This window comes from Ctenocephalides felis, unplaced genomic scaffold, assembly GCF_003426905.1.
Source record: "Ctenocephalides felis isolate EL2017-DRISC unplaced genomic scaffold, ASM342690v1 CF-g0.4_SCAFFOLD_00845, whole genome shotgun sequence".
Lineage (NCBI taxonomy): Eukaryota > Metazoa > Arthropoda > Insecta > Siphonaptera > Pulicidae > Ctenocephalides > Ctenocephalides felis.
Window position 1 is genome coordinate 92,297,454 of NW_020536999.1, and position 12,223 is coordinate 92,309,676.

At 30.0% G+C, this 12,223-nt stretch overlaps 1 protein-coding gene across 1 annotated transcript in view; it reads left to right on the top strand.

The window, feature by feature from the left end:
• LOC113363025 (helicase domino) overlaps positions 1-12,223 on the top strand; it is a gene marked incomplete at its 5' end in the record, with an annotated part of 61,874 nt that overhangs the window by 17,389 nt on the left and 32,262 nt on the right. Inside the window, 15 exon segments of the mRNA XM_026605516.1 lie at positions 1,617-1,929; positions 1,992-2,178; positions 2,525-2,661; positions 2,743-2,929; positions 5,007-5,295; positions 5,406-5,435; positions 5,563-5,616; positions 5,722-5,771; positions 6,563-6,829; positions 6,905-7,257; positions 8,914-9,286; positions 9,358-9,669; positions 9,851-9,994; positions 10,137-10,325; positions 11,559-11,860. Of these exon segments, the coding sequence (XP_026461301.1) occupies positions 1,617-1,929; positions 1,992-2,178; positions 2,525-2,661; positions 2,743-2,929; positions 5,007-5,295; positions 5,406-5,435; positions 5,563-5,616; positions 5,722-5,771; positions 6,563-6,829; positions 6,905-7,257; positions 8,914-9,286; positions 9,358-9,669; positions 9,851-9,994; positions 10,137-10,325; positions 11,559-11,860 (3,187 nt within the window).

Genomic DNA, 12,223 nt, shown 5'->3' on the forward strand with positions numbered 1-12,223 from the left:
AAAAGCAACTTCATTTTAGTTTTATAATTTTTTTTCAAACTATCTACGACATTTTCGGACAATCTACAACATTTTTAGACAATCTATAATGTTTAAACAGAATCTCAACATTTCTATAAAATTTAATATATTTTGAAACAATTTACAACATTTCTAAACAACCAACAACATTCCTAGACAATTTGCCACAATTTTAGACAATTTGCAACAATTTTAGACAACTTGCAACAATTTTAGACAACTTGCAACAATTTTAGACAACTTGCAACAATTTTAGACAACTTGCAACAATTTTAGACAACTTGCAACAATTTTAGACAACTTGCAACAATTTTAGACAACTTGCAACAATTTTAGACAACTTGCAACAATTTTGACAACTTGCAACAATTTTAGACAACTTGCAACAATTTAAGACAACTTGCAACAATTTTAGACAACTTGCAACAATTTTAGACAACTTGCAACAATTTAGACAACTTGCAACAATTTTAGACAACTTGCAACAATTTTTAGACAACTTGCAACAATTTTAGACAACTTGCAACAATTTAGACAACTTGCAACAATTTTAGACAACTTGCAACAATTTTAGACAACTTGCAACAATTTTAGACAACTTGCAACAATTTTAGACAACTTGCAACAATTTTAGACAACTTGCAACAATTTTAGACAACTTGCAACAATTTTAGACAACTTGCAACAATTTTAGACAACTTGCAACAATTTTAGACAACTTGCAACAATTTTAGACAATTTGCAACAATTTTAGACAACTTGCAACGATTTTAGACAACTTGCAACGATTTTAGACAATATGCAATAATTCTAGACAATATGCAACAATTTTAGACAACTTGCAACATTTTAGATAATTTGTTTTGAGGTTATCTCAACATTTTTAGACAATTAATATTTTTTCAGACAATTTGCAACATTTTTAGACAATTTAATATTTTTCAGGCAATTTGCAACATTTTTAGACAATTTAATATATATTTCAGGCAATTTGCAACATTTTAGACAATTTATATATTTTCAGACAATTTGCAACATTTTAGACAATTTAATATATTCTCAGACAATTTGCAACATTTTTAGACAATTTAATATATTTCTCAGACAATTTGCAACATTTTTAGACAATTTAATATATTTTCAGACAATTTTGCAACATTTTTAGACAATTTAATATATTTTCACAATTCGCAACATTTTTAGACAATTTAATATATTTTCAGACAATTTGCAACATTTTTAGACAATTTAATATATTTTCAGACAATTTGCAACATTTTTAGACAATTTAATATATTTTCAGACAATTTGCAACATTTTTAGACAATTTACTAGATTTCTGGACAATCTACAACATATTCAAACAATCTTCAATAATATTAGACATCTTCAATATTCTTAGACAACTTATAACATCGATATGACTTATGATGCTTTTACTCTCCAGCTTTAAATGTTTAATGTAACCTTGTTCGATGTTGCATCAGCAATTGTGCTTCATTTATACTGAATACCAAATCATGGATGTATTTTTTTTATCTTCTATGCATACATATTTGAAATTATTATTTCATGTGTCTTTTTCTATTTTCTAGAAAACTGGGGCCCCCATCTGATAGTAGTACCAACATCCGTAATGCTGAATTGGGAAATGGAAATCAAAAAATGGTGTCCAGGTTTCAAAATCCTCACCTACTACGGCAGCCAGAAGGAAAGGAAACTGAAAAGATGCGGCTGGACGAAACCTGATGCCTTTCATGTCTGTATAACATCATACAAACTAGTTGTTCAAGATCACCAAAGTTTTAGGAGAAAAAAATGGAAGTATTTAATTCTGGATGAGGCTCAAAATATTAAGAATTTCAAATCACAGAGGTGGCAGATGTTACTCAACTTTCAAACCCAACAGTAAGTGGAGGAAGAAATATGATTTTATTAATGCTATTACTTATTGTTTTATTACTTTTTAGGCGTCTGCTTCTAACAGGTACACCATTACAAAATAATCTGATGGAACTGTGGTCTCTGATGCATTTTTTAATGCCCGATGTCTTCCAATCACATAGAGAGTTCAAGGAATGGTTTTCAAATCCTGTGTCTGGTATGATTGAAGGAAACAGTGAATACAATGAAGGAATTATTCGGAGGTTACATAAGGTGATAATAGATTTATATAAATATATAATGGAAGTAGAGTAATAATACCATGGCCTTTGGGGAGACTACCATTTATTATTATAATAGTAGTTTTTTTTGCACTGTCGATCAGTGATTGCAATTCAAAACGTTGCTTTCTACTTTTGCAGCAGTGCTAGATTATAAATAAAAACTGTAAAACGTTTTTGAGGCATGGACCAGCAAAAACCATAAATACCTTTTATGAATTTTCTAGAATCCAAGCCACATTTATATTTATATAAACAATAATTGTATATTTATACATATATATTTATTGTTTACAATATAATATTTATTTATTTACAATATATGTTTTATGTTGTAGGTTTTAAGGCCTTTTTTACTTAGAAGGTTAAAATCAGAAGTTGAAAAACAAATGCCTAGAAAATTTGAACATGTGGTTCTGTGTCGACTGTCTAAAAGGCAGAGGTTTTTGTACGATGATTTTATGTGCAGAGCAAAGTTAGTATTATTAATTTAATACTATTATTTTCATTATTCTTCTTATTATCTACATTTATTTTAATATTTTATCTTTTTCAGGACGAAAGAAACACTAGCTTCAGGAAATTTGCTGTCCGTTATAAACGTTTTGATGCAACTTCGGAAGGTGTGTAACCATCCAAATTTGTTTGAAACTAGGCCGACTATATCTCCGTTTCTGATGCCTGGTTTAGTCATCAGGATACCCTCTTTGGTCTATGGTGCTTTGGAATACGATCCAATGAATGTGAGTAATAATAAAAATATTTTTTACAAAATACATTCTAAAATTTATTATACTTATTTAGCATATTTTAATGCAGTAATTTTGTTGGCTTATTGAAGTATTAAATAAAAAGCCTAATTATTTAATTATTACATATATTTTTTACATTGAGATCTGAACTAGGGAGAGCTAGCCTGGAAAGATAAAAATATTATACATACAATTTATAACATTCAGATTTCTTAGATTATTTGCATACATCATTTCCAGACAATTTTTTTATACAATTTAGAACATTTTCAGATTATTCACACAATTTTCAAACAATATACATCATTATCAGACTATTCACACAATTTTTAGACTCTTACAACATTTTCAGACAGTTTATAATATTTGTAGACAATCTCACATTTGCATTCAATTTACAACATCTCTACTTCATTTTTAGATCATCCACTACTTTTTTAGACATTTGAATACATTTTTAAACCCTCTATTAAAATATCTGTTTTACAGTTTTATAGTATCTAATATATTTTTAGATAATTAACTATTTTTTCTCACTATTTTCTGGATTTTTTCTGGAAATTAACTATATTTTCAGATAATTTACAACTGTTATATCCAATTTACAATATTTTAAGATAATCTACTACATTTTTATTCTATTTGCAACTTATTTAGACTATTACTACATTTTTAGACTATAACCTCATTTTTAGACTATCTACAACTATTTTATTCAATTTACAACATTTTCAGACCATCTATATTATACATTTTTATACTATTACAACTATTTTATTCAATTTACAGCATTTTCAGATCATCTACATTATACATTTTTAGATTATTACAACTATTTTAATTTCATTACAACATATTCAAACTATCAATGACATTTTTAAACCGACAACAGCATTTTCAGACTATCTACATTCTACATTTTCAGACTATCTACATTCTTCAACATTTTTAGACTATTACAACTATTTTATTCAATTTACAACATTTGTAGACTATTACAACTATTTTATTCAATTTACAACATTTTTAGACTGTCTAAATTCTACAACATTTGTAGACTATTACAACTATTTTATCCAATTTCCAACATTTTCAGACCATCTACATTATACATTTTTAGACTATTACAACTATTTTATTCAATTTACAACATTTTTAGACTATTACAACTATTTTATTCAATTTACAACATTTTCAGACCATCTGCATTATACATTTTTAGACTATTACAACTATTTTATTCAATTTACAACATTTTCAGACCATCTACATTATACATTTTTAGACTATTACAACTATTTTATTCTATTACAAGATATTCAAACTATCAACGACATTTTTAAACTGACAACAACATTTTCAGACTATCTACATTCTACATTTTCAGATTATCTACATTCTTCAACATTTTTAGACTATTACAACTATTCTATTCAATTCACAACATTTTCAGGATATCTACAACATTTCAGACAATTTTATTATTTTCAGATGATTTATAACTATTTACAGACTATCCACGACATTTTCAGACAACTTACTTTATTTTTTTTCTTTTATATTTATTTATTTATTTATATTTTGTAACATAAAGTAATTCTACAAGATTAATTTGATGTTATTTGTTATCCGGTTAAGAAAATAATTTAAACATTTAAAAATTATTTAGTAAATCCTTTCAGATCCATATCTCTAAATGCAATTATATATTTTAGAGATATTCATTTATTTAAAGAAAGGAATAGTAATCGGTGAGACAATTACCAACCATTTGTTTATGGATTTCTCAAACAAATGGGTGCTGAATCACTACAATATATACATCTTTATTTATTATTCAGAGAAAAAAATTAAGTAAAATCTAATTTATAAATTAATAATATTAAAACTGATTGATCTGATTAACAAATAAGATGCTTGTTGACTTAAAATAAGATTTTTTTAAATCTAGAATTTTATTAATTGATTATTCAGCTTTGTAGAACCTTCTAATTAACATATTACTTCTTTATATTTTTATCATTAGTATAAGTCCACTTAATATTCTATTTCATATTTCTATTTCCAGCAAGTCGATCTCTGCAGCATAAACATGTCCCTCCTGTCCAACGAGACCACCATATCAGCTTTTGTAGCCCACCGAATGTCCAGACTTTGCACTCCCAGGAAACTTATAGAAGAGATGCCAATGCCAACGCAGCAGCCGGTCGAAATAAAAGCTCCTGCTGCTCCTTACAGGCTATTTTTTAGGGTTTTGCAGAGGGCGCACCAGGAGAGATTAGAGAAACAAATCGTTCATAATGAAACTGTTGCTGTTGGCACCAGTCCGGCTGTTAAGATGATCAAACAGGATAAAGGTAAGATAAATGGAACAAAAAAATTTTAGAAATGAATTGTAACAAAATAATATGTAATGATGCAAAGTAACTTAGGTGTATTTTGTAATTTTTTTGGTTTCTTGTTGCAGATGAACCAATAGACAACAGAATACTTAGAGGTAAATCAAATTATTATTATTAAAATTATTATTTTAATCTATATAATATATATATTAGAGCTTCTTCAATATTTTCATTACACTGATTACATTTTAGTTAATATTTATTTTTATTTATTTATTTTAGAAGAACACTTGTCAGGAATTGCTGCAGCAGTAAAACTTGCAAAAAGAAAAAATGGTAAATAATGATGCATTTATAAATTACTTTTGAAACATGTATTATTTTATTAATTAATTTTATTTATCATTTATTCTCAATCTACTTAATAATCGATTCTTTTAGCTGGAAAAATTTATCTAAATCACATTCGAGGAACAGTGAGATTACATCAGGTGTGTATAAATATTGACTTCATTACCTTATTTTATTTTCATCAACAATTTGTTTATATTTTGGTAAATTCTTATTTTGCAGTATTTATATTTATTTATTTATTTATTAATTTTACAAGCCGTCGGTATAATATTTAATATTATAATAATGCTTAAGTCAATATTTTATAGGTTTAATATAATTTAATTAATTATTAGCTATTTTATTACTTAATTTATTTACTATAAACTTATTTATATTTAGTTAATTATAATTATTTTTAAATATAACTAGTTTGTTTGTGGCAAGTATTTTTTAAAAATTTAATAAGTATTTTAATAAGCTTTAAAATACTTTTACAATATTAACAAATTTTTAGGTTATTTTATGATATTTTAACAAATTTAAGTGTCTTATATTATTGTAATTATTATTATTATTATTATTAATAATAATATTATCATTATCATTTTTATTATTATTGTTAAATATTTTTACATTTTTTTTTTCTTTTACAAATTTTTAGGTATTTTGATGAAGGAAATATTTTGTATCACAATTTTTAAGTGTTTTTAAAATATAGGTTTTTGGTTAACTAATTATTAAGTTTTTTTAACAATAACAGTCAAATAAAAAATTAAAATTTTGTTTCATAATTTTAAAGTGTTTTAAATTATAAGTTTTTAGTTAACTAATAATAATCATAATAACTAATAATCATTAGTTTGAAGTCACATATGTGTTAATCACTCCTTAGTTGCTCCAATATACTTCTACAAATTACTAATTCTATCAATTCTTTCTATTTCAGTCTTCTCCTGATTCATCAAACCAGTCACCGAACAACACAACTCCCAACAATGGTTTGGCATCAGGTTGCACAACCAGTCCATCAGCTGTTAACAATGGCGGTACCCCAAATAGTAATAATACCAAAAATGAACACAGTTCTGCAATTTTAACTGCAGCTCTGGTGCAACAAGTGAGGCAGATGAGTCCGTCCAAAAACAGTGGCAGGAGTAAGAAAAGTAAGACTAAGAGGCTTGATGAGGAGGTTGTCAGATCCGAGTTCTTCTTGGTGAGTGGAAATTGAATCTTGATATAATTTAAATTTGTTGAAGTTCAAATTTTATTATTTATTCTTTTCTTGCAGAGTGATAGGGAGAATCAGAAGACAATCCGTCGCAAAAACCGTCTATCCTGGCTCCATTACGTCAACAGGCGAAAATGTCGAGCTTATCCGGTCTATGGAGAGGATCTTCGTTTGGCTTTCGACACTCTGAGGTCAAACAATCTTTATAAAGTAGCCATAGTCTCCAAATCTCATCAGGACAGGAGCAGGTCAAGAAATAGCAGGAAGCAACGTACAGAAAGACCCACAAATTGGCTTTGCGACGGATATGTTAATTGCATAACAGCAGTTGATAGCAAATTGGATTTGACACTCAAATCCTGGATCAGGAGTTTTGAAGATCGGGCCAATGAGATAATTGATTATTGCCAAAGGTAAAGGACATAATATTTCATATATCTTCTATAATGTAAACAATTTGATTGATATGATAGGAGAAATATATTTTTCTCCTATCATATGAAAAGAAAATGGGATTAAGAAATATTTAGATAAATTTGCACTGAATGATTATTAGCAATTGCAATTTAATATTGCTTCTTGCTTTCGGAGCAGTGCTAGATAATAATTAAGGCATGAACCGACGAATTTCACAAGGAATTTATTTTTGTGATTTTTCTTTTTAGTGCCACATTTTTTAAAAATAAATTATTTATTTATTTATTTAAATATATAGCCCACAGATTTCTTCCAAGAGGACTCAAAAATACAATTATTTTACATAATAAACAACAATTAAAATATATACAAAATTACAATATATAGTTATTAACATAAAATGCTTAACATAAAATGACATATAATGCAGAATGTAACAATATTATTTATAAACAGAATAAGATAAAATAATGAGATATTTGAAAAGAAAATAAAAAGGTTAACTTGTGTAGATGGAGAGATTATTTAATTAGGTGAAGTGTTGTGAATATCTATTTCATTATTAATTAAGTTAAAGTTAGAGGACATAAGTAAAATGGCAAATTTAAGAGAGAATTAGATTTAGGAGTAGGATAATTGAAAAATAATTGTGAATGCATAGATAGCTTTGGAACATTAAAGGATAGTTGATTAAGAATAAGAGGGCAGTCTATAGAATTATTGCAAAGTTTAAATAAGAACATAATTGTACAGATAAATCGTCGTGAGGCAAGGGAAGAAATACCAAATTCTTTTAGTAAAGTGTTGTGGTCAAAGCCACATTCAGGGTAAATTTTATATGTTTTATAATAAGATATTTCAGAAATTTCGCTGAACCTTCTTTATCGCATCAGTGTTGTTGATTTGATGAGGATACCAAATAATCGAACCATATTCTAATTTTGAATGTACAATAGAATAGTACATGCAAAGAAGTGCATTGTTAGAATTGAATTGTTTACAATTTCTCAGTATCAAACCTAAAGATTTATGTGCTCTATTACAAATATCAGTTATATGATCTGTGAAAAACAAACCAAAATCAAATAAAACTCCTAAATCTGAAATTTTATTACATCTATCAATGCTGGTGTTAGAAATTTTATAATCAAAATGTATTGGAACGCGCTTATGTGAAAAACTAAGAATCTTGCACTTTGCTATATTTAAATGTAATTTGTTATAGACACACCAAGAGTGGAAAGAGTCAAGTTGAGACTGTAATAATAAGCAGTCATCAATAGAATTTATTTTGAGATATAATTTGAAATTATTTGCAAATAATAAATGTGGACAGCTAATAATATCAGATATGTCATTAATAAAAATAATAAATAGTTTAAAACATTCATATTGTTAGAAATTGTGGTGATGAGTCCTGACGAACTCAAAGAAAACAACTTTAATAAAATTTATGGTTCTGAAGAACCGTTACCGTTATACCTTTATTACCTTGATTACTTTTCAAAAAGCTCTTCAGGTCGCACCGTTTGCATTGCTATGTTAAAATTTTAACATATGGTAGTTAATAGCACGTGCTGTAACTCCTCAAATGAGTAAATAAAGTAATTAGTAAAAAATTGATGCCACTTACACCTATTTTCTTCTTCCAGTTACGTCATGTTTGTCCAGCCAGCCCTTGCCCTCAGCACCCAGGTCATGGTGTCCCACCCATCTCCATCTAGACTGAATCAAGAAAGACTCTTCGAGTCCTCTTTGACACCTCTTGCCAAAAAATCATTGGTGGCTCTGCATCCAATACAGTCAGCAGGAGCTGTCAAGTTTCCTGAGGCTCGTCTGGTGCAATACGATTGTGGAAAATTGCAAATTTTAGATGGATTGTTGAGGAAACTGAAGAGGGAAAGTCATAGGGTGCTGATCTTCACACAGATGACCAGGATGTTGGATGTCTTGGAAGCATTCTTGAACTATCATGGACATGTTTATTTGAGGCTGGATGGTACCACTAAAGTTGATCAGAGACAGGTAAATGGTAGACTGGGATTTATACATTTTTACATACAGTTTAATACTAATCATGTGTCATTTTCCCCCAGGTTCTTATGGAAAGATTCAACAACGACAAGCGCATTTTCGTTTTCATTCTATCAACCCGATCAGGTGGTGTCGGTGTCAACCTTACAGGTGCGGACACCGTCATCTTTTACGATTCGGATTGGAATCCCACGATGGACGCTCAGGCTCAGGATCGTTGTCACAGGATAGGACAGACCAAAGATGTTCACATCTACAGACTTGTCAGCGAGAAGACAATCGAGGAGAATATTTTGAAAAAGGCCAACCAGAAGAGGCTGCTCGGCGATTTGGCTATCGAGGGCGGCAACTTTACGACTGCATACTTCAAATCGGTAAGGATAATAGATATATGTGTATTATTAAAATAATATGTATCATTTTTAACTAAACATGAACACAGGAAGGAAGAAAAATAGTAATATATTGAATATTTTAGATGATGTTTAAAGAATTCAGCAAACACTTTTGTTTGTCTTCTTACTTAAATTAATGTTTTCTTCGTTTTTTTTTCAGCAAAACACCATTCAGGATCTCTTTGCTGTTGACTCAACCCAGGATGATGCTTCTCAAAGGATGGCAGAGATTTTGGAGCAGAATAAGCAGAGGATGGAAAAACTGTCTAAGAGTGATTCAGCTACGGGTTTGCCTTTGGAGAAGGTAATTAATTAACCATTAATATCTTAAAGAGAAATTTATTTCTTGACAGAAAATCTAATTTTATAATTTTATATTCATAGTTATTCTGATTTGTTCATCCTTAAAACAATTGTGAGTATTTATTATCCATTTTCCTTTCCAGACCGCTGCAGGAGCCCTGGAGTCTGCGATGAACCAATGCGAGGACGACCAGGACGCGATGGCGGCGAAAACTGCGACCGCCGAGATGTCTGCTGATCTGGAGGAGTTTGACGAAAGCATTCCAATAAATCAAGAAAACAATGAAGGATTGAGCAAGGCTGAAATTGAAGTACGGAGGCTTTTGGAACAGGTAATAATTGATATAATTTCAATATGGGTGCAAAGAAGTTTTTAACTTCCCGAAGGAGAAGTTTATGTTTTCATCAAAAAATCCGATTCGCTAATTTTATGTTTTCTCGACGTTTCAAGCCATTCTGAATCGAATGAGACCAAATTTGGAAAAAGTATTGTGTGCGCGTGTGCGTGTGCACCAACAGATTTTTTGCCGTAAATCGACGTTTTCTCAAAAACGGCTGGGCCGAGTTCAAAAATTTAAAAGCCATTCGATGTATCTCGATGAGGACTATTGTTTGTCAGTTTTGTGCGGCGATCGGCCAAGCCGTTTCTTCGTAAATAACAGAGAAGTGAAAAGTTTTTCGTCCACGTTTTAGCCCGCAATTCTGAATCGATTTTGAAAATTAAAAAATCGTTCGAAAGATATTGGTTGGGAATCGACCTGATTAGTTTTTGGTAGAGATCGGCCGGGCCGTTTTCTGTAATAAAGTTTAAAAAAAAAAAAAATCGACGATTTTTATGATTATTTTTTTGACGGTTGATACCATAGTCTTCTAGATCATACTAAAATATTACGGCCCTACAACAACTCGTTTAACTTTAAAATTCGTCAAAGTTTGCAAAAATTGGTATCGTTTTTTTGGCATTTGTCAAAATTAGACCTTTGATCGACGTTTTCTCAAAAACGCCTGAACCGATTTTAGAAATTTAAAAGCCATTTGATGTATTTCGGTGAGGACTATCGTTTGTCAGTTTTGTGTGACGATCTACCAAGCCGTTTTTCTTTGCAATTTGAAAAAAAGTGTTAAACTTTTCGTCCACATTTAAGCTCATTCTATCGAACCGATTTTAAAAAATTAAAAACTGTTCGAAAGATATTAGTTGGGAATAGTACTGATTAGTTTTAGGTGAAAATCTACCAAGCCGTTTTCTTGTAATTAACTGTTGAAAAAAAAAATTTAAGCCGATTTTCATGGAACTTTTTTTGGCGATATACATCGTGGTCTTATAGAACTTACTGTAATATTGCGGCCTTACGACAAGTAGTTTAATTTGCTAAACTTGTCAAACTTTGCTAAAATCATTATCGTTTTTTTAAAAAGTAGGAATGATGAAGTATATTATTTACACATTTTTTTCTTGATTAAGTCGATTATTTAAACATATCGGGAAGTTCATGTAACTTGCCTCAAGGCTAAATACCAAACCGACTAGTTGTATGATGTATTTATACTGTTTTTTTTTTCAGTTGAATCCTTTAGAAAAATACGCGATGAATTTCCTAGAACAGCACGACGGCGGTTGCTTCTCCGCGGAGCAACTGGCTTTGGCTGAAGCAGAAATTGAGGAAAAACGTTTAGAATGGGAAAAAAATCGTCTGGAAGCCCTGAGACAGGAGCAGATGGAATTGGACAAACGGAATGCCCAAGACGATGAGAACTATCAGAACTCACCCTATTCAGCAAACGATTTGACGTATCCGCGAGATGATGCTTTGAATCAGGTTAATGAAACAACAATTCTTCTAAGATTGGTAGAAAGAGGAATAGAGTTAGATTGAAGAGGAAGTTGAGGAAGAAAGCTAGAATTAATACCAATGACACTGTCGAATCAACAGTAAACGACGACAGTAATGTGTCGACATTGAATGATGACTCAAAGTCCGCGATGGACGCATCAGACGATGATTTGCCAGTGTCATCATTTAGAAATAGCAGCGTTGTCGAAAACAACACGTCCGATTCTAAACCAAAAACTTTAACCAAACTCATAAATTCCGATGTCAACAGTCCCAGGACGCGTTCGACAGGTAAAATCCCTTTAAACCTTTGACTTATAGACGTCAGTCCAATCCTGCCAGGTTGTGAAACTATCGTAAACCAAGTGACAAAGAACGGTCCCGGTAAATTAAAA